This window comes from Pogona vitticeps, chromosome 1, assembly GCF_051106095.1.
Source record: "Pogona vitticeps strain Pit_001003342236 chromosome 1, PviZW2.1, whole genome shotgun sequence".
Classification (NCBI taxonomy): Eukaryota; Metazoa; Chordata; class Lepidosauria; order Squamata; family Agamidae; genus Pogona; species Pogona vitticeps.
This window is the reverse complement of record NC_135783.1, coordinates 226,210,066-226,233,940: the sequence shown is the minus strand read 5'-3', so window position 1 is coordinate 226,233,940 and position 23,875 is coordinate 226,210,066. Positions and strand designations below refer to the sequence as shown.

Below are 23,875 nucleotides of genomic sequence, written 5' to 3'. Positions count from 1 at the left end.
ACTATTCTTGGTTTTGGTAGTGTCTGTAAAATGGACCTGCTTAGTGCCATTACAGCACATCAACTCTTCATTAATGGAAGGTCTGAATATCTCTATAGGAAATACTTAAAACTGAAAGGAACTTAACATTGAAAGGAACAAGCAACAGGGGCCAAGGGCCTTACAAGACAACTCAGCTTAAGGAAATTGGGGAAAAAACTATTTGTTACTGCAAAGATGGCACAGCAGTAGGCCTGGAGGACCTCTGTGTAGAACAGATAAAATATTTTTGGTTCAATAAGAGAAAATGATTTTCTTTTCCTCTCAGGATTTCAAAAACTCTGGATAATTTTTTTAAAATTATAGTATATACTGCTTTTAAAAACATGCTATAATATCTAAAGAGAACTATGCAACCATTTTAATAATGTTTGCATAGTCGTGATATATACACTATGTATGGACTTCCACCCTCTAACACGTTTGTGTAAATTATTTTGGATTTTTTTTTAAAAAAAATGCATAAGTAACAGATCACCTCTAAGGACTGGAATACAACCATTTGTTTCATTATGGCAGAGATACTGTGGGTAATTCTAATTATTTTAGGAATTCCAGATGCAAACCAAAACAATGTGCAAGCCCAGTGCAATATTCTGAAATTGTTCTCCCACTTTTCCTCTCTCCTTGCCATCTTACAAGATAATCATTCTCCAAGAAAAAAAATCCCTCAAGTTTCCATTGTGCAATTAACTTTTGTTATGTCCACATGACTCAGAGTGTACTTGACCCTATTAGAGTTCTACCATGTAACTATAGCTCTGCTCTTATTTTGTGTGGTTCAGCTGTGCTGGGAACAGAGAAATGGAAAGCTGTGAAACAGAACAGAGGAAAATCTTGATTGAATATTGTGCTTCATAAATAGCTCAGGCCACCTGTTGACTACAGGAAAGAAAGGAGAAATACAAGTCTTATTTCCGATAGTAATGACATACAAGACACCTAAAGGAAAGCTGAAGTCCTATTAAGACAGCTACTTCCATGGAATATGTTTACTTAATATCAGAATTGGGGCAAAAAACTTCTAATAACAAAATGTGCACGCTACAATTAAACAAGCACAGATGTTATGGCTAGATATTATCAGCACAGCAAATGCCACTCAGTACAATGTCATAGTCATACTTCCTAAACTGTGATATACTTTATACAGTATGGTGGTCTATGTGCACCAACGCACTTTAGACAGTGCACTTTATTCGTCTATCAAAGTGTAACTGTTGGTACAAAAAGGCTCAAAAAGCAGATAACACATATCAGAAGGTCAGTGTCCGTGTCCACACCAAAAGGCATACCAGGATCTCTTTAGCCTAATTGTGCTTTTTCTGAATGTCAGAACCCACAGAGGCAAGACAACTATGACTTATTTTTGACAACAAAGACCAATTTCCAGCCATGGTGTGTTATGAATCCTGGTTTGTTCAATTATGGTTTGCCTTTATCTCTAACATCAGATTCCAAAATTAGTCCCAGTTTGCTTTTGTGTCTTTCCCAAGCTGCCTATCAAGCAACAGAGGCAAGAGCAGGTAAAAGATAAACTTATTCTACAACTTTACCCACTCTCTGTAGCACTTTCCCCAAAGTTTCAAACCACTTGGCAACAGATTTCTATTCCTGCCTGATTCCTCCCTCCAGATTACCCAGCTTTGCTGCTACATCTTTGTGAAAAGATAGAAAAATAAAGTGGCCTCTGCTTAATTTTCCAAAATTGATCTATCCCTGCATGTTTACGATCACATCTTAACTCTTTGCCGTAACTAGGTTCCCTACCAATATTTGCTCTCACTCAGTGCCAGATGCATCCAGGGCAAAAACAAAACAAAACTAAGAAGCAAGTTTCCTCATAGTCCAAAACCTGACAATCAACCATGAAGACAGGTATGCTCTTATGAATTACATAATGCTCAGGTAGTAGGAACTACATACTCAAGTGGCAGAAAACAATTTAGCAAGGACTTTATAGGGGTGATTGGAAAGCATGGATTATTCAGTTCTTCAAAAAAACTCAATTTTATGAATGTGGGACAATGTGCTTCTGGTCTGAGTAACTGCTGGTTCAGTGATTTGTTTACAACCACAACCAGGTATTTGGCGATTTAGCGCCCTGTCTCCTCCAGTGGCCATCCACTAATAAGCAGTATCCTGGCTTCCCTGCCTCGCCTCTTCCAGGCTTCTGAGTGGGTGTCCACTGGAGGGGGTGGTGGGACAAACCACCAAGCACCTGTTGCAGTGGTAAACCAACCAGGCTGAACTGCCAAACCGATGGTTCGTGCCCATCTCTGGTCAGGAGCCTGTTCTCAGAAATCCTGAGACACTGTTTACTCAAAAGCACTCAGGGCTGGGACAAACACAGTTGCTGTGTGCTTTGCAATGCAGAAATACTTTGAATATGCCTTATAAAAACTGTATGCTAATCTGCAGAAGATACATTACAAAATGTCCCCCTTCCTGGGGGACTGTCAGTCCATTACCTTCTTCAAAGCAAACTCTTTTTTGTTAACTCCTTCCATAATAGCTGCATGCTTTTTTTTTTACTTGTAATTTTTCCTCATCCATAAGATACATTGTATGATCTGCCTGATTAGCCTACACCAAGCATGCTCAGTCTTATAACAAAGTGAGTGTTCTTCCCTTTTGAAAGGCTTCTACACCCAAAGAAATTATTTGATAATACTTGTTCAAGTGTATATGCCTCATTTTACGCAATGGTAAGACTCACAGCACCTTACAAAACATGCCTGTAGAAAGTGGAGGGAAGGGCAGTAGGAAGAGAGGAAGACCTAATATGAGATAAATTGTTTCAATTAAGGAAGCCAAACGTGAAACAATCATGGCTCGGTACATTCACAAATACTTGGTCAATGCCTACCAGGCCAATCCCTGTCTTCTGTTTAAATGTTTAAAATATGCAGTGCAAAAGAAAAACAGATCAGGAAATGTAAACTCAAGCACTACAAAGTTACAAAGTGCAGCAGGTCATCATGGAGCTCTATGTAATCACAATGAAAGGGTCAGATTGATTGAAGGTGTGGTCACACATTAAAAACCCTGCTTTTGAATTGGGTTTGGTATGAAATCAATTTTGAAAATTCCAACTACATGACACACAGGGAAGCATGGATCACCTGCCTTGGAAGTGTGTTGTTTTGGTTGGAAAGTGAGGTGCTTTACTCAGCTGTGAGACAGTCATTTATTTTAAACTGCTTGTGAATTCTATTTATTTTGAATCATTTTGACGTATGTGAACACCTCTTTTGGTGTAAATTGTGTCTGCATCTATTGTCAAGTAATGGATGCCAGTATCACTGGAATCAAAAGAACAGGATCATAGCTTGGGTCAAAACGAAATTGGAAAAGAAAGCCTCCAGAGAAAGATTGAGTGAGGGGAAATTGCTCCCTCCCTCCCAAGCCTAGAAGCTGTTGATCTTGTTAATTTCTCTGATCAGTTTCTCTTTGCCACTCACTAGTATGCCTTCCATCTCATCAGCTCCAACTGCTGGTTCCTTCACTCTCTCTCCTCTGTGTGTGTGTGTGTGTGTGTGTGTGTGTGTGTGTGTGTGTGTGTGTGTGTGTGTGTGTGTGTGTGTGTGTGTGTGTGTGTGTGTGTGTGTGTGTGTGTGTGTGTGTGTGTGTGTGTGAGAGAGAGAGAGAGAGAGAGAGAGAGAGAGAGAGAGAGAGAGAGAGAGAGAGAGTTCATGCACACGTGTTGGTCTGCAGGGAAATCTTGCAGTCCAATCTGTTTTTTTTCTATCTGTAATTTTGATATAGTGCTATTCGAGTTTGATATAAATAAATAAAATAACACCACTGCAGCAACATGGAGTGGATGTGAGAGGCAGTCAACATGAGGGCAGGAAGACCAGGACAACGCCTCAAATGTAATTATTCTAAAAGCCCATGAAGCCCCCTCAACCAATATACAACACAGTTTAAAAACAGATTAAAAGTTTTCCCAAGCAGACACACCCTGACCCAAAAACAATATGGCTACCATGTGAATTTAAACCAATTTCAAAAGCCTTGGTCTAGCTCCTGAATAATTTTCATAGAGTAACTGTACCCAAAGTCAGTAGCATGAGTGAGACAGGCTCTGACCAAGTACTGATAAGATGACAAGGGCTTTGATTTTAACATACGTGTAAGCCATTCAGCTACCATGTATATTTTATCCTTGTGTCCTGATCTTACTTTTGAGCAGAATAACACTGTTGCCAGCACACTGCTTTTCTGCAAATTATAAACGTGTCCCAGTGCTTTATGATTTCAGACACTGCAACAGTTCCCAAGCCCCTATTTAAACATGTTTTTATTGGACCAGCAAGTTTTACGTTTGGACCATTTAAGATATTTTATTTCAGCAGGAGTGCCAGTGAATTCTGTAGTAACGTCTTAAACCTATGGCAAAAACAAAATCTAGTAGAAAAAGAAAGATTATTTTTCACTTTGAGGATCTTTAAGATGGGAGATTTTAAGTATTTTAAAGCATTCAATCCTTTTCTTTTTAAACCTGTCAAGGACCAGAAATGTTTCTGGGGCCTCACAAAGACAGCTTACCTTATAGCAGATAATATATTTGCATATTTGTTTGATTTCTTTTTTAGCATCATGGTCTTATTCAATAATGAATCCCCAAGCTAGTTAAAATGTGTATATTTGCATGTAATCCAATATCTCTCCCCTTCTACCGAAAAGGGCCATCATTCCTTCTGTTGACCTATGCTTTACTCATGCAGCGATACAGTTGTATATACATGCTGTGCCCACTGCCCTTCAGCTGAACTGTGGACTATAGTTCAAGAGACCCAGACAATAACCATCTGCCTTACACAGATGGGATCAGGTAAAATCAAATCCCAACATTTTCCCAACCCTTAGTGGCTTTCTAAGTCGTAGCCACCTGAATACAAAAAAGGGTTCACTTTTAAGAATGAAAGGACTACTGAAAACAAAGAGGCAGACTTCCAAGGACTATGTATTTAATTTTTAATAAGCAAATGGATTACTAGCGTATTATGACCTTGTGTTTTTTCACTTTTGAATTCATACCCGCATGCCTAGTAGATTGTCTGCTTTGTATGCCCTTTTGTTTGCTGGGATTTGCAACTTTAGGTTTTATAGGATACAGTTTACAATCAGTATTCTGAAATAGTTCTAGGGATTATGTTTTGTTGAAGTCTCTACTTTTAGGATAAAAGTTCAAAGAAATCAATTGATCTGCTTTTTTGCTTTTTTAAATTATGTCTGTTAACGCATCTGCTCATTATATCTTCTAATTCATTATAATTTTAGTGAAACATAAAGATTAGAAGCACAAAATGTTATAAGCATGAACTAAAATGCAAGTTTCTATCATATCCCACCCTGTAATCATCTTTAAATTAACCGAATAAACCTATAATTTAAAATTATTATTTGACGATATTGTAAATAAGCAAATGCACATGCAAGAGTTCAGCAAATAGCTTAGTTTAACAGTTCCAACTCTAAAGTTCTCCCTCCTTGCTCTAGGAAGATAGTGTTAACTACGTTAGCAGGAATAGCAATGCAGCAAAACATACAAGCTTAAGTCTTGACAACCTGAAAGTCATTGTCATGGTCGCTTTCCCCGAGATACTGACAGCAGCTCTGCCAGTGGGGTAGAGGAGCATCGTCTGCCCCATGGATGTCCATTACACCTACGTGGACCTCCACAGATTAAAATCTACCACTGGCACTTTGGCAGCAGGCTCTAAGTGGAGCATTCTCGGAAACAGGTGGGAATAGGACAGAAGCAACTTCAGATACTGTACAGTGAATTCTGAGCATTGTCCAAATAATGCTTTCAGCCTAATGACACTTCACGTCTTTTGTATCCTTGGTATTTTCTATGCTGATGACATGTGGCATTTCAGGTTCAAGGACATCACAGAATATGGTTTTCCACAAGTCCTCTGAATGCTGTGGATTATTATAAACCACAATTTGACCAAGTGCTAACTAAGCCTGGAACTTTTAAGAATCTCATCACGCAGCCACAACCCATAAGAAATTGAGTAGAGATTGTAAATCCTTCCTTGTCTCATTCTCACATGTGAAGACAAAGAATGGCAAAATTATGCTCCTTGCCCCACAACAGCATATCTTTTTGGTGCTCACGATAAGAAAAAAAATGTGAAAAAATACAGTAGTGCAAATTAATAACACTTCTAATGCAAGTAGTGCAAATTGTACAAAATAATGATAGCAGCTGCTTTGTTTCATGGACTTTTAAAGATTAGAAGAACTGGTTCTTTGCATCTATGTTTAATAATCAGGCAGTCACTCTGTGCTTTTCATTTCTGTGGCTTGCTTCTCACTTGTAAAAGGACATTAATTTTGTGCAAAGACAATCTGTGAAAACTACAGGGAAAAATGCACTACTGGTTTTAGTCCCACCTACAGGTAATGCATTTCCCAGAGTTCTTTATTGAGGTGTATCACTCAACTGAGACAGCCTAATCTCAAGGAGGAGGGATAGAATTTAATAAGTAGTTCTTTACATCTCATGTGCAGATTGAAGAGCAGTAAAAATTTTCTCACTATAAGGTAAGAATACAGAAATGGGTGCTGTTCTGTGAAGCTATAAGCACCCTCTAGTAATGTTAATACTTAGCAAATGAACATCTGTAATCACTGTTGCATACCTTGCTTTTTTTAAAAAAAGTACCCCTGTTAGTCAGTAAATTGTTAAAAGAAAAGAGCAGAATGATTGCTGCAGTTTAAATCCTAATATTTTTATTTTAGTGTGCGCTTTTTTGTGGTTTAACATCTACATCTTCAGGTACGAGGAATATGATACATATCTATTATCTTCATCCTCACCTGCAAATAAATTTCACCATCGTGGAATAAATATAGGAGGCATATATTTGCACTCTAGGATCTGAAGAAGTGAATTCTTATCCATGAAAGCTCACACTGGGGGGAAAAAAATCCTGCTGCCATTCCTCTCTTCTCTTTTTCCTTTGCTTTTTCCTTTGCTTTTCCTTTGCCAACCTGCCCAGCCCTCTGCCTCTGTTTGATCAAATTCTTGAGAGACTCCTCTCATGAGAACAAATGAGTTGTTACCAAGCTGTGTAGAGCATGCACTTCCCATTATATTTGGAACAGCAATTTTCCCCCTCTCACAGCAGATGTAACAATAAGGGCAAGAAGTATGTAGGTTTCTCCATTTGTTTATTATGGCTCATGGTCCCGGGAGATTATTCCTTTTTCTAGGAAAGCAGTTTAAAACTAATCACAGTTGTTATTTTAATCTCTTTCTACCATGAAGGATTCTTACAAAGTAATTTTGCTTGTGACCAATTAAGTTCTCCCAGTGGAAGTTTATGATTACAGGACAAAGCAACCTGTTTAATGCTTGGCAATCCTTGGTTTGCAAACAGTAAACCCCAGAGGATAGAAACATGCTAATACTTTCAACAGATATGTATCTCATTTTATTTCAGGAACTCTGTCCTATTAATTTTATGCCTTCCAATGCCTTATTTAATTCTGTTTCTCCATTTCCAACATTCCCTTGACTGTAGCATATATTAAATTATATTGTGTGTTCACATCGTGTACTAAAGTCTAGAACATCTGAGTGCCCTAAGAGTTATTCAGAGTAAAGGATTCCTGAATCTCAGTTTCAAATATGAAAACTTCCTAATGGCACAGTTTCACCCTCTGCCAACCTTTAGTATCTCAAAGCTGTATCTTACGTCAGCAGCATTCCTAGTGCTGTTGAAGCCTCATCTGTAGGATTTTTAAATAACACTGTACATTGGTGAAATCTATTTTCAGTCTCTCAGGGTAGATCCAATACATTTTTCAGCCTGAGGCAAAGTATAAGATGGCAACCCGTCTGTTAATGTCTACAAAAACTACCCTGACCTGACAGCTGAATCTTACTGTATCCTACAGTGTTTTCCACCAAATGGCAGCAGAACAGCTTAAAAGTGTGCACAGGAGCTTGAACAGATCCCTTAGGATCTATTTCTCAGCATCTGCTCCCTGTAGCCTGTGCTTTGCTCTGTTTAATGGTAGCCCCGGCCATATTATAAAGCACAGCAGGCCTTAATCTCACCGCTCTTCCACACTTCATGCTATTCATGTGTTTGGCTTGCACATACATTTCATCCTGCTGGTTTTACAGTCCCTTGTTCCTTCTTTACCTACTATCAGTTGTTCCTGTACTTCATTTTTCCTGCACATGTGTCCCTTTTGATGCCTTGTATGTTGGACCCTACTTCCTAAGCTGCTCTCTAAATTTAGACCATAGTTCCTGTCAGTGAGCAGCACCGATTATTTTCTATGCTGCTTCCAGAACAGCAGCCCCTTTTTCTTCAGCACCAGAAATTATGAGCCTGAAGAGTAATGGGAATCAGTTATAAAACATAGTGTGACATTAAGAGAAAGATCTGACTTACTTCAGGAATTGGTGCTGTGTTTGGAACTAATAATATAAATTTCCAATTAAAATGAACAAGCTATCCACTGGCCTACTGTAAATTCCTAACTATGAGAAGTTTACACTAAAACAAGAACTGAATGTTCAGTCTTGCTCTTGTATTACTTCCAAGGAACTTACCATAATATAGATAGATCAATCTTTGCACAATAGTTATCAATACTCTACACGCCCTTTTCTCCACAGATGCAGGGTATCAGGTTTGTCATCTTATGAATTAGTGCTGTAAGCTCATTTTCACCAATTGAAAACATAAACATCATAAACAATATACTTTTCAGTGTCACTTAGATGCATGAAAATCAGTGGATGTACCCTTATGGATTTCAAAAAGATACAGATGCCATTTTGTGCAGTTTGTTTCTAGCTCTCAGAACTGTAGGTGAGTCGATAAACCTAGTTCTGAATTGCTTTATTTCAGGCTGCTGGTGAGTATGGAGTGCTGTAGCTGGATGCTTCTCCATACAAAAAATGTATAAGAAACTGGTAGAGTGGGGAAAGTCAGTGTAAAAAGATTAACAACTTAGCTATCTGTGAATGCAGCAACAGAAATCCTGTTGCTTAGTATAATAAGTTACACTAGAGAGGCCCCATTGAATCCATGGGAATTTGGGGAGCTAACTCCTCTGTAAGTTCCACTGATTCAAATGGGCTTACTCTAGTTGAACTTACTTTTTTGCGTTATAGTCACAACTAAAGTAGGTCCACTTGAATCAATGGAACTTACAGAGAAGTTGACTCACCAAATCCCCACTGACTCAATGGGCCTGCTCTGGTGTGACTTACTGCGCAGAACAATGGGATTTCTGCCGCTATTTATGTCAATAACAACTCAGTAGCAGTTAGTAGACTGCTAAATCTTTCCACTAATTTTCCTATTTCTGATAACTGGGCATGTTAGGCTATGGTAAACTCCAACTTCTTGATGTGCAGCTTGCTGTGGGTAAGAACTTACTTTTATAGCAAAGCACCAACCTGAAAACAATGCCGTTAGGACCAAAAACAAACAAACAAACAAAAAAGATTGTGCCTTTCCCACTGAAAAGAGAGAGAGAAACAGTGATTCACGTATGTTTCTCTATTATGGGTTACATATCACAGTTAAAGTAGGACTGAACTGAGGCCTCCTTGGGAAGGAAGATGTTTTACAAGTCCACTAAAAGAATATTAGACTATTCAAAGCACGGAGGATTAGCAAAATTACAAGCTAAAATCATGTACTTCCCTCAGACTTCAGGTTTATAATATCCTATTTTAGGACTATCCTAATATTTTAGATAAAACATGACTGGAAATCTACAGTAGGAAATATGGAGAGAACTGCATTAATTAAATATGTACACATCACTAATAGGGTTCTGTACAGTATTTCTACAGAATCCTGAGAAAAACTAGACTCTGGAATACAGGCTTTTGGTCTGTTTTTGCAAAATGTTATGAAACATGAGCAAACCATAATCAGTCCTCCAGGGAATGAGACTGTAGCTATAAATTTTCATGTTCCAGAACAGATGGCTGTGCCACATAAAGAAAGCAAAATCTATCAAGCTCTGTAAAATGGGAGGAGGAGAAATTCCTCTCCCACATTCAATTAAATTTATTCTAGCGTACTGTTCTACATGTGGTAACATATACATTCTCTATGAGTACCATGACATTGCTTTTAGTCTGCACTGTCTCAGCCTGGTTGCAATAAATCAGCTTAGACCATAAGTAACACTGAAGGAGCTAAATGTTCAGAATTTGTGTCTGCCTGTTTTATTAGCTAGCCTAGAGTGAACTAGGGGCTATCGTTCAATGTCAGGTTCAATAGCCAATGACCCAATACGTTAAAATTGTGGCAGCCACAAATCAAGGGTATAATGAAGTCGGAGAAGTGGTCCATTCTGATTTATTAGGACATCTGTTTGACTACAGACTACCTTGGACAGCACAAGCTATTCCCATGGTCTTCAAGAGATCTGAGATGGCCCTTTAAATGAAGAAGAAGGAAGAAGAAGAAGAAGAAGAAGAAATCACCCTCTAATAAAGCTAAAGGACCTTTTTTCAAAATTGCAAAATTTGCACACTGTTTTTCTTAAGGCTTGTTATGAATGTATGATTATTATGAATTAAATTGGAATAAATTAACTGGGGCCCTAATACTAATAGCAAGACAATTATGTGAACTCCCATCCTCCTTATTAGAAGGAACAAACAGCTACAAAATTTTTTAAGGCTGACTGAAATAATAGATCAGAAAATGTTTTTTTCAAAAGATGAAAGGCAACAAAGGTTAAATATTGGGGATGTAACATAATCTAGATGTGAAGACAGGCAGACTCTTTCAGAAATTGTAATTCCCTACTTTTCTTTGTTTACATTTCAGAATCATTAATTAAAAAGCCAGCATCCCAAACCATCCCTTCATGTTTTTTCTTTATTTTGTTATGAAGAATTTAAAACAGGAGAACATTGCTTCCATCCTGAAATACAAGTACATTCAGTCAAAATTAGTAAAACTGACAACCTAAAATTACCTCTGACCCTCTCACTCATACAGTACATTCTGTAGTCAACTACTGAATCAGGCAAAAATGTGTTATGGGAAAATTATTGCCTAGTTCTTCTCTTATTATACAGTATTTTCTATTTGGTTATGGTTTTTGTTGTCATGACTAGAGATGGGGGTATTTGTATACGAATACGAATACCCCCGCAAAGGTGGCAATAATGAGAGTATAGCCCCATGATGGTCAGATGGTTCTGCCACTGCCATGACCTCCGTGATCCTTCCAATGGCTCCAGAGACTGCGATTGACTCGCCACTCCTGGGAGGAGGTGGGACAACAAGCCTCTCTGCCAGGTTGAAGAGTGGCTCACAGAGGTTGCAGCAGCAGCAGAACTGTGCATGGACCCTCATTATTGCCACCTGTGCAGGGGTATTCATATTCATATACTGTACGAATACCCCCATCTCTAGTCAGGATATAATTAACAGCAACAACCTACATAGAAGGGCTGCCAGAATCTGAAGGGACAGTGGTATAGATTACCGAGCTCATGGATGAGGAAGCTGACAGTTAGCTGATATGCATCAGCCAGCAGTTCTTAATGGCTACAGCCGCAGATTAGAAAATATGAATGAGGAAAGCCTTTCCATCTCAATGGCTGCAATGCTCCACCAAGCCTCTTCATGAAGACTGCATGTAGGGTACCCAATGAGGTACAATGGGGAAACAAGGACCCAAGTAGGCCACTTATTAAGCTTTTTTATTCTCTTGCAAAGGGGCAAAGATTGGGAAGACTAATTGAATAAGGGCTCAGCTATCAAAATACAGTAATTACTTATGGCAGTGGTTCCCAACTTTAGGTAACCCAGGTGTTCTTCAACTGCAACTCCCAGAAGCCTTCACTACCAGCCTTTCTGGCTGGGGTTTCTGGGAGCTGCTGTCCAAAAACACCTGAGTTATCCATACCACTGATGTCCAAGAACACAAGTCAGCCACTTCCTTGCTCCTGTCCAGGGTTCTGAAGACTACTGTTCTAAAAACATTGCGCATGATAAAATCAACTGCACTCTATGAAAGATTAGGTGAGATAAAACATATTAACATGACAATGTCTCTGAAAAATTCTAACAACCCTTGTTTCTTAGTTCCGTTTTCAGCATTTGGGTGGATATATAACCCTTCCCTAAATATTTTAAAAAACCTGCTCTTGCAGTCAGTTTCCTCCAAAATCCTTTATAGTCTCATGAGAACTAGATGGTTCCACAGATGGCTTGCAACAGTATTCTTGTAAATATTATTAATTTCAGGTGCATAAATCACAGTTTTAATTAGGTCATAGAAGTTCAAAGACAGAAATACACCACTGTTGTATCAATTCTGTTATGGAATCATGCATTTTCTTCCACTGGAAAACTACTAAAGTTTATCCTATCCTTAAATTTAAGAACCAAGGCAAATTAAAATAGTTAATATAAGAAGGTGAAATATGGGCAGATCCAGAAGGAGGAAAGTTGCAGCAGACCATCTCATGCGTAAAAAGTTCTTATCTTCAGTGCAATCTATTTTATTTCTCACCTGAGTGATCCTTTGTTCACACTGATTGACTTTTTTCTCCCATGAGAAGGGTCCAGAAAGGTCTTTGGATCACCCCAATTTGTCCTCTTTTGACTAAGGATGCTTCCCTTCCTAGTCCCTTCCCCATCTTTTCCCATGGCCATCATTCAGTGGGTCACAGCAACTTTCGTTTTGTTAAATAAAGTTAGTGACATACTGCAACTGCTATGTGTTTACCTAGCATGGTACACATAATACTGCCAGTGTATCTTATTTATCTAGAATGGTGCAGCAGCAATAGGAATATATATACTGTATATAGAGAGATTTTATATATATACTCTAAATTCTGTGTGTGTGTGTGTGTGTGTGTGTGTGTGTGTGTGTGGAGAGAGAGAGAGAGAGAGTATATATACTCTAAATTGTGCCAAAAACCTGTTGTTGCTATAAGCTAAAACATGTGTGAATGATGTAAATCAAATAGCATAAAAAGCAGTCTAAATAGTGAGCTATTCTGCCAGTGCAAATGTATTCTATAGCGTTTTCTTGGAAGAAACACTCACTAAGTAAAATTGTTTGTGATTCTACTGACATTATATATTTTTATATTTTTTAACCCTTTTCCCTTAGAAGGAGAAATAATCTAATGTAGTTTGTCCAAATGAAGGACTGTGACAGAAGGTGAAGTTTCTCAGTCCTGACATAAGCTCTTGGCTTCAGATAAAGTTACTCTAGGAATTATTTTCACTTCTGTATCTATAAAAAAAATAAGATAACTACTCCAGAAATATGTAAAGCCAACCTTCCAGACAGCCTGAGCCACTAATTTCATGAAGCTGGACAACTCTTATATTAGCTTGTTAAATCCCGCTGAAATTAACTGACAAAATAATGTTAAATAGCATTCAAGAATAGGGCGTGTGGACTCATTTTCTACAATGTGCTGAAGTAACTATGACAGTAGTTACTACAAACAATTCTTGAGCCTGTAATGCTATAGCTAGTTTTACACATTTATATTTTGGAAACAGCCAAGAGAGTCTTGTGGCACTTTAAATACTAACACATTTGATTGGGCATAAGTGTTTACGGACTGTGGCCTAGCTGAAAACTCATTTCAAATAACAGTTGTTCACCTTGAAGGTGCTACATGACATTGTTGTTTTTGTTACAACAGAATAACACAGCTATCATCCCCATTATGTTTTTCAAGCTGCTGAAGCAAATTTCCCTCTATTAATAATCATCTTAAGGTAATAAGCACTGGCAAATTAAAATTCAACGTGTTGTTAGGGGGGCAATACTAATGGTCTCTTTCCACAAAAGAACAGCAGCTGCAAACAGTCAGAAAGCAGGGATTTAGAAATCAAGAGTATAGTGATGACAATATGAAAATTTCTTCTTTTCAGTTTAATTTGCAAAATAAGCATTTACATGGTGAAGTATAAAAGGCCCTGACACCAGATTCTTGTCTGTATCACCTAGGAAATTCAGGTTTTTTAACATCACACTGAGAGAAAATTTATGCCATTATTCTATACAATCCATATGTTGTTTCTCAGATTTTGTTATATGCAAATATGGAACCTTTTCTTTTGTGAAAAATGCTTATGTAATAAGAGAACATAACATGCCTAGGTAACAAAGATGGAAGGTACATAGTGAGTCTTTGTATACTTTACTGAGCAGTAAAGGAATATGCAAAATCTTTTAATACAGTATGAAGCAATTTAATTAAATACAGTACAGTAGCATACAATGCCTCTGTCTGCCTACATATAGAAAGCATATAAAATTAAAGAATTAACTGGCTATTTGGGTTTTTTTTGGGGGGGGGGACTATGTATAACTTGTAAAGGGATGAGGAGAACCTTGTGATCAGGATGCAAGGGTCATAAAATAAAACATGTAATCAAATCCAAACCTTTCGAGAAAAGTTTCCAGCAAAAGCCAAACACACATTTCTAAATGTGTGTTTGAGAAAGCTGTGTTCAGGTTTCACTAGGGACTTGTGGAAACCCCATTTGGTAGGAACAGGAATCTGTAAGCTAGCCTGAATCTTCATATGCAAGTACACAACAGGAAAGAGTTCACCTCTACCTCAGAGGCAGATTTACCAAGTTTTTAGATCAAAGCCCTTTTGATCTGCCTTTTGGGCAGGAGATAAGGGTCTTATCCTGCTTCCCTGAAGCCAGAGAGAGATGTGACCACTAAAGAGGATAGGATAGGCTGGAGAATCAACAAGCTAAAATAAGTAGGTCGTACCACTCAGACTTAACCAAACGGACACCAGATAGGGAAATTAGCTATATTAGAATAGTTGAATTTTTTTTTTTAGATCGCCTGTTGCTGATCTTGTACCTTGCCTAAGAGATGGTGAAAATAGTATGTGTAACTTTTCTGCTTCGCTCCTATGACAAATCCAGTTCCTGTGACTCAACTTCTGGATAACTTCACTTGGGTGACTGAGAATCTTCACAGATATATTGCTACACATTTTGGGGTAGATACTCTGAAGCTGGTGTGAGAACATGAAAGGACAGCAAGAAAAGTGGCAGGCTACAGGAACCACTTGCGCTTCATCCTGAGATGCAGAAAACAGAGCCTCACACCAACAAGCCTATGCCTGTGTTCTACTGTAAGAAGCCAACGGGGGAGCAAGATTCTTCAGAAGGTACAAGAACAGCTGCTTAATGAAAGAATCCGACAGGTCCCCTTCATCATAGACACTTTTGGAACACAGAGTAGATCACCTTCACCAAGAGCTACTTTACACACTACCCAGACCAACACTGGATGCAGTCCTAGATTTTGTCCACAAAGCACAACTGGCCCAGCACTTCAAAGGCAAAGTGAGGCAAACCAAGAAATTTGATACACTTATTTTGTGAAAACAGTCAGCAGGGGAACTCGACAAGAAGAAGGAAAATGAGGGGACCACAGTGGAGGACACAAAAGAAAAATGGGTGAAGAAGCTCTCAGACAGGGAAATCACTCGGCCAGAGAGGAAGGTCTTAGCCAAAGGCCTACATTTTGCCATCACACCCAAACAGATTCCAGTTGTGGACTTCATGACAGCCACAGAATCACCTATCCAGAACAACAGTCTACCAGTGGCAGAAGAGTCACAACTCTAGATAAAAGTTTCTGCAGCACTTTCCAGCGCTGAATCACCACCATCCAACCTCACCTGACAGGAAAGAAGTGCTCTGACATCCCTTCGTAGGGATGAGACCATCACCATACTGCCTGTGGACAAAGAAAGATGCTCTGTCGTCCTCAGCACTATGGATTACCACAGAAAAGTAAGCTCACTTTTGGAAGATCAACACACATACGAGAAACTGAAGAGGGACCCCCACCAGCATTTACAGGAAGAAAGCTACAGAATACTTGAAACACTTGGAAAAGGACCACACCATCAACAGGGTTTGTGTCCAAGTTCAGGGAACTGAAACTAAATACTGACGAAACCATGGTATCCTTTGATGTCACACCCCTCTTCACCAGCATTCCCACCTACGATGCCCTAACAACTGTAAAAAGGAGACTGGAAGAAGACAACACCCTTTCCCCCAGAAGCAGCCTCAACCCGGACCAGATATGCCTGCTCCTAGACCTGTGTCTGAGTACCACTTACTTCACCTACGTAGGGGATTTATATAGACAGAAACATGGCTGTGCAATGGGTTCCCTGGTGTCACCCATTGTTGCCAACTTATACATGGAAGAAGTGGAAAAGAAGGGCACTAACCCCATCCAGGGCATGACTCTGACCCATTGGTTAAGGTATGTGGATGACACCTGGGTGACAATCAAGATTCAGGAAGTACAGATCTTCACAGACCTCATAAACGCAGTGGACCCAAATATCAAGTTCTCCAGAGAAGACACCAAAGACAACCAGCTGGCTTTCCCAGACAATGCAATCATCATAGGATCCAACAACAGTTTAGGAATAGAAATCTACAGAAAACCTACACACACGTATGGTTTGACTCTCATCACCCATTGTAACACAAACTAGGGGTCATCAGGACACTAAACCACAGAGCAAGAAACATCCCCACCTCCACAGAAACCAAAAGGAGGAAGATGCACATCTGAAGGCCTGTGGATATCCAAAATAGGCCTTTAATGAGGCAATATACCAACCCAGCAGGACAATGGAACAGTCTGATACCCAGAGCCGATGGAGGAACCTGGTCATTCCTTACATGGTGGGTGTGTCTGAAAAGCTCAAAAGGATTTTTGGTAAACACCACATACCCATGCACTTCAACCCACAAACACACTAAGGCAGAGACTCATCCACCCAAAAGACTGGGCACTAAAATAAAACAGGAGCAATATAGTATATATTGCAAAGAGGAGTGTTCGGACCTCTACACTGCAGAAATCAAACAGCCACTGAAGAGGAGAATGGCCCAGCACAGGAGGGGCAACAGCACAGGACCACAATCAGCAGTGTTCCTTCATTTGAAGGACAAAGGACATTCATTTGATGACAAAGAAGATAGGTGGTTTGAGAGGGGGTCAGGGAGATTGTTTCAGTCTGTATTTCCATGGATGACAATCCACATCCTCAGACTTCTAGGGAGGTTTCTTAGACTTCTGAAGAAGTCTCAGACTCGAGACGTCTGAGGACATGTGAACAAGAAAATTTACATTAAAACACGTCTTTTAAGTCTTAAATGGGCCACAAGATTTTTGGTTTTGGCACATATCCTGAAACAGTCTAATGCACCCACTTCTCAGAAAAACCTATTTGTGAATTATGTTAGACCTTAGTGGACAAAGGCAGCAACAATGGCATTACTTAGCAACATATTTACCATAAAGAGTGAAAGTAAACAGACATAACGACAGTTTCCACAACTTTCACCCAAAACAACTTAATTTAAGAGTAAACTGCACAGAAATTAATGCTGTAACTCTTCTGACTAGATATGAATAGGACCATCCTGCTTGGATGTACAAATGGCACTTACTTCCATACATTCCAGCGCTGCTCTTCCAGTTGAGTCAGCAAATGGTCAATGTATTTATTCGAGTCCACATATTCCTGTGAGAAGGGAAAGTGATCAGTAAAATAATTTGCGACTCTAATGAAGGGTTAACAGACATAGAAGTTTAAATACATTTAAAATTGTTTTCTCATATCTGTATTTTTCTCCTGCAAGGTTCAGAGCAACTTTAAGAGCAAAAACTGTAGCATTTGGATAAGGAATAAATATATGGCAAGAGGATTAAAATCCGTCTCCTGCATTACAGTGAAAACAAACAAAGCCAGGAGATCCTGGCATGCATCCCGTATGTTATACAGTATATCAATTGAACTTAGAAGGAATATTAATTTGAGATAGTAGCACATGTACTCAATGAGAGTAAGAGATTACAAAGAGTAATCTCCGTGGAGTAAGATACTGCAACTTGTCATTATCTAAACATGTGAAGCATCTTGTGCTTCTTTTTAATTAAATGTAATATAAACAGGAACATTTGATTCATAAATGAAGAGTTATAAGATTGTACAATTACTATGTTATGCAATTGTTAAAAGTAATCTTACAAATAAATAGTAACCTTATTAGAGAAAGGTTTTGATTGTGTGATTCTGTGTCAGCAGATGACACAGTACTTGTTTGTTATTTTAATGCACGAACCAAAATACCCCCCTTTGTGGGGCAATATATTCTTTGCCCCATATCGGCAGCTAATGACTGTCAGTTTTTGTTGTGTATCAAAGACGTCTTTCTTCAGTCACTCCTCATCACTGAAGAGTGAGTGCAACGTGGAAGCACCTTGAATGATGCAACACCACCACATCTCTTTTTAACACAAAGCTAGATGTTACAAGACAACAGAACACATTTTATTTTCTCAGAATTTTTCAGAGTCTTTCTACGCACTTCTCAATTTAGCAGTAACTCTGAAACAGAGCAGATGCCTTACTTCCAGAAAACATATATGAGTAAACAGGTACATGAATGCATACCCTGTTTTCCCAAAAATAAGACCTAACCTGAAAATAAGCCCTAGTATGATTTTTTAGGATGCTCGTAATAAGCCCCCAAATAAGCCCTAGTTAAGTGAAACCCCACCTTCCACCATTGTGCAGCATTGTGCAGCAACCATTGTGCAGCAACCAGAAGATGATATGACTGTAAAATAAAACATGCACTGTTGTGGACCACATGCATCAAGAAAGCATATGCATATGAGTAAGAAATGCAATAATGTATAGGCACAGGACCAGCAGCATGGGAGGACTACATATATCAAGGCTAGGGAACCTATGGCTCTCCAGATGTTTCCATGCTGAGTGAGATTTCTAAGAGCCAAAGGTCAAAACATGGTGTCTCTTACCCTACCCACAGGCTACATTCAGTTATGCATAGCAATCAAATGATCAGAAACAAAGGTATTCTCACACACACAAAGGACATCTTTCTGTGAATGCAACTGCCTTTGACCCAACCAATGTTACCAATGATGTTAAAAAAAATACTGGATACTCTCTTTGGAGGAAATGTCGCCTTTGCTTTTCTATTGCAATAGTTCTTTAAAGGAAGAGAAACAGATAGGGTAGAATGAGGATGTCAACCAAACCCAGTCTCTCTGTTTTGACATTATCTCTCCAACTTACATTCAGAAGCAGAAGAAAAACAAAGAACTATAAATCATTGGGAATTTAGATCAGAAGTGCAGGTGTGAAGTAGCAGCAGGTGCTCAGGATTAGATCTAGAAATGAACTAACTACCCTACTCTCCTCATCTCTTTTAGTTGTGTATCTTTCCCCTCTAAAAGCCTTGTTCTCCTTTTGACAGGATACAGGATCAAAGGGGAGCTTGGAAGTTCAAGGGTACAAAGACAGGAAGTTTAAATAATAAAAAAAAATTAAAGTCTGTAGACAGATCTGAAAATGCTAATACAAGTTAGTCAAAGTAGCTCCACAGTATCTTATGCCTAAAGCAAACTATATGTCAAAAAAGAGACGATACCAGACAAAGCCAAGCAAAGTATGATCTCATGTGTGCAGCAATTTATAGATTTTTTAACCTGAGGTAAAGCTTTAGGTTAAGGAAACTTTGATGATTTTACTTTGAAAATATTCCAGTTATCCCATCAATGTTTCTCTCTCTCTCTCTCTCTGCTTCTCCCTTCCCTTCCCAACCACACATAGGTACAAAGATATTGCAACCATCTTTGTTTTTAATTAAATAGATATTATATAATAAACTATACTTGGTATTTCAGTTCTTGCATGATCTGCTGAGACAGACAGCCACTTAAAAAAAAAGGTGGCTATCAGAAAAGATAAATAGAACCTCTGATAGGAGGTTAGGCTTGTATGAGAGTTTCCTCATAAAAGCATTCCTATAGCAGACACATGAATAAGTTAGCCACTACAAACTATAGAATTTTGCTTGACCTGTTTACTATTCTTATTCTACATTTTGGTTTTGTTGTTGTATTAGTAACCCTAGTGGGATATTCTAAATTTTACATGTAGCATATATTATCAGTGACCAGATAGGTGGGGTATAAATGAAATAAATAAATAAATCACTTGGAAAATGAATAAATCATGACCTGGAACTCAATTAAAAATATAAGAAGAGCTTCTTAAACAGAATATTTGGCAGAGGTTTCTTAATTGTTCAAAATCACTTAAGAATCAGCTCGTGTTTTGTATTAAACCTCAGTAAAAATGATTAAAGCTGATTTATCTACCTGAATTTATCTACTTAAATCTTTTTAAAAAAATCCACTCCTGCAAAATTTACCTCAGCATCCTTTCCTAATACAATTCTATTCAAGGAATGGATGCAGTTTAGCATCAGATGAAGTTGAATAACCTAATTAAGAGCCTGATAATACAACATTTTCCCTCTCTTGTTCTGAGGCTCATATAGGATGAGAAATGACAGAAAATCACCACTGCTAGTAAAGTCATCATGCCAGTGGCAAGTTTCAGTCATTACAGACTTCCCCCATTCTATCCCTCATCTTCTACAGGTTCCCAATGGTGAAAGGGGTTATTTGGGATATCTATGGGCTTTGCAACAGGAGAAGGAAATGTCTACTTGGTGAAAAATCATCTCGCTGATGACATCCTCAGCCTTAAACTGCAGAACTTAAATGAACAGGATTTCATAGAAAGTGCTTAAAACTCCTGCTTAAAACTCCTGCTAAACTCCTGCTAAAATTTTATGTAGATCAGTGGTTCTTAACCTTTGTTATCCCAGTCAGCACAGCTGGTGGTGAAGGCTTCTGGGAGTTGCAGTCCAAAACTCCTGAGTAATCCAAGGTTAAGAACCAGTGATGTAGATCACTAACGTGAGCTTCTTCTGAGGACATACCCTCAAGGTGCCCTCCCTCTGGAATTCTAAACTGACTCTCGTTTTAGCACATGTCATATAACCAGAACACCAGTTGGGAACAGGTGAAGATATTGTGTTAAGCTCTTGTTCATTTTGTGTGTGGAGCCTCACTTGGATGCTGGGACTTGGAAAAGGCATCAGTAGAAGAGCCAGCATTGTTTCCAGGCAGAAACAGGAAATGCTGGGGTGATGGGAGGGCATAAAATGGGAAGCCACTCCACCTTCTTCCCCACTCTACCTCCCAGTTATGACTAGACTAAAATGCAGCAATCAGGAAACCAAGCTTCTTACTGAGACTGACTTGGGGGTTAATAATCAAGTTCTGAGTCAGCAACATTTAATGTGGGCAAGCAGAAACCATGCTACTGCAGGATCACTGTTGACAAGAAAACAGGTCAAACAAAATACACCGGGCATAAAGTGATGATTTAAGTAACTGACCTCTGCAGCATATGGTACTTGAGTATGATTCATGGATGTGATGGATTAAATGAGACAGGAGGGGTTAACAAAGCATGAAAAGCATTTATGTGCAGTGTCAGAAAAATGTAGATGATTGTTGTCCTTTCCTGATGCAGTTTTCATGCTGGTATTTAGATATGCAGTACCATCATAGGGCATCTTTTTTTTTTTATCCAACACTTTGGCTCCACCCATATGATCAAGGGCTTCCAAGAGAATCAGATCTGAGTTCAGCAAAGAACACAGACCAGAATATTGGGAAAATTGAAAAGAATAAAATAAAAGGAGTGGGGGAGAAATAGCACAAAATATTTTGGAACATTAGAGTCTTAGAGATTTACTTCAGTGTGAGCTTCTGTGGTTCAAAATCCACTTCTTCAGACACTGGGAATGCATATATGGTGTGCATCATATAGAGGAAGCATGTGGTGTTCTCTGAGTGTCTGGTGGAATTTGATCCACAAAAGCTCACACTGAAATAAATCTGTTAGATTTTGACTGATAGAATATTTTGCTTCCTCCCTTTTCTTTGCTTTGCTTTGCTTTGCTTTGTTTTGCCCTGCTTTAATTTTACCAACAAACTGAGGGCTACTCCTTTGGAAAGAGACCAAAAAGTTTTTGTGCTGGTATTTCATGTGAATTTAAAAAAAGGTGTCTTTAAACTCTTTGGGAGAAATAATGTGCCCAATGAAGAAATGAATCAACCAGTTTGCAGTCTGCCCAAACCAGTTAGCTTCCCTTTTCGGAATGCTCGCACTGCCGTTTACTGAGAAGGGATTCCATCTGTACCCAGGGAGAACCGCTTGAAAGTTTTAGCAGCAGCAGTTGCCTTGTTTGGCATAGCAAGTGCCACCTGTCTAGTGGGCAATGGCAACACCAATGCCTCTACTATGCTCATCGTTCTAGAACTGCTGGGTCCTTCCTCCCTTTTCTCTTGGGCATCAGACAGAGTCCTCCCCCCCTGAACTACAACTGTTATGCAGCAAAACAAGAACAGACATGCCCCAAAACGTCAGTCAGTCCGTTGAGAACTCTAAAATGAAAAGGTAAAATCTCATTTTCCTCTGAGTTGTTACCGAAAGCTGCCTTGTCACTGGGGACCATTATGAAGAAGGGCAAGAATTTTCATTCACCGCACCACTACCAACGTCAAACAAGAGCCTAGGAAGCAGCATGGTGAGACATAGCCTGCAATTCCCTACAAAAAGTGAACTCGTAAAGGCTGAAAGGGTGAAGACGGCTGCAATCAATTCAGCATATCCATTTTGAAACTAAGGAACAGAGTCATATAAATATTAGATGGAATGTCATCTGCAAGCACTGGCTATTGACTAGGTAATGGGACTGAAAAACCTTATCAAAATCCCTTCCTCAAAGGCCTCCCCTTCAGTTGCCTAGACTCTCTTCACGAAAACATTGCTGGCTTAGAAAATCATTCCCCAAAGGAATACACAGTAAGTAGCTCCTGTATGTTGTGACCTGTCATAAAGACACAGACATGAACGATTAGCAACAAGAGGCCAACAGGAGTGCAAAGGCTGGGGCTTCCTTTTCTGCAGACATACCAACACATTCTTCCCCCCTTAAGTAAGACAGCCGAGAGGCATTTTGCTTTCACTGTTTCCTGCCCTCACTTTATCTTTCTTTTTCCATGTCTGACAGCACACCAGCACTAGCCACAAACATGTGGAACTCAACTTGTTAAGGCAGGTTTTAAATTAACATCTGCTTTGCAGTTGCAAGCAGTGCTCCTCTTCTCATTGCACATCTAACCAAGGAACTATTGCTGAATATTTTGTATTATCATATGTTGTGCGCCCATGTACATACACATAGGCGCTTTTATATGAAACCACTGAGAGATAAATGCATACACTTGCCCGAGTAATAGACACACTACATGCACACATACCACATCTTTGTATTAGTGCGCATAATTTACATAACACTTACACTAGCACTGAGGGTATGGAAAGCAATTTCAACACTGCTGAGATTCTAGTCACAACTAGTCACAGGAGGCAACACCTTGAGAATTTTCAAACTGTGATGAGAAGCTGAAGTCACTGAAGGGTTTTGTTCATAATGGTTTTTGCAGTCTGGGCAATTTGTATATAAAATGTTGGAATCCAGCAACCTGCATCTTATGACTTTTAAGGGATTTGGATGGGAGGGACTTTGAGGTGAATGTCAATCACAAATAGCAGCCTATTATTTCCTCTCTAGTTCAAATTCCTTTTCCAGACTTTAAAAAAAAAAAATCAGGTATCTGCGTCAGTTAGCAAAGTCGATGTTCTGTTCATGGTTCTGTGTGTTAGAGTTTGACAGTTATGGAGCCAGCAGTTAGAGGCTGAGTGAAGTGTTTATGTAACCAGTCAGTCAAAATAACGAAGTTAACCTGTTAAGATCTCACATTATGTAACAAATAAATATGTTTTATTTGTTTTTCTGATATATGTGAAAATTTGTGA

The 23,875-nt window shown here is 39.0% G+C and overlaps 1 protein-coding gene across 20 annotated transcripts in view; it reads right to left on the bottom strand.

Moving 5' to 3' along the window:
• The window catches only part of NCKAP5 (NCK associated protein 5), a 762,731-nt gene that overhangs the window by 507,568 nt on the left and 231,288 nt on the right, over nt 1–23,875 (bottom strand). For 19 of the 20 annotated variants that reach the window (XR_013537157.1, XM_072984241.2, XM_072984248.2 and 16 more), the window contains exon 3: nt 17,547–17,620. The exons of the other annotated variant lie outside the window; for it this stretch is intronic. Coding sequence is in view for 18 of the 19 variants with exons in the window: in XM_072984241.2 (XP_072840342.2) it covers nt 17,547–17,620 (74 nt within the window). In the remaining variant the exon portion in view is untranslated. The remainder of the gene's footprint in view (nt 1–17,546; nt 17,621–23,875) is intronic. 20 annotated transcript variants of the gene reach the window in all.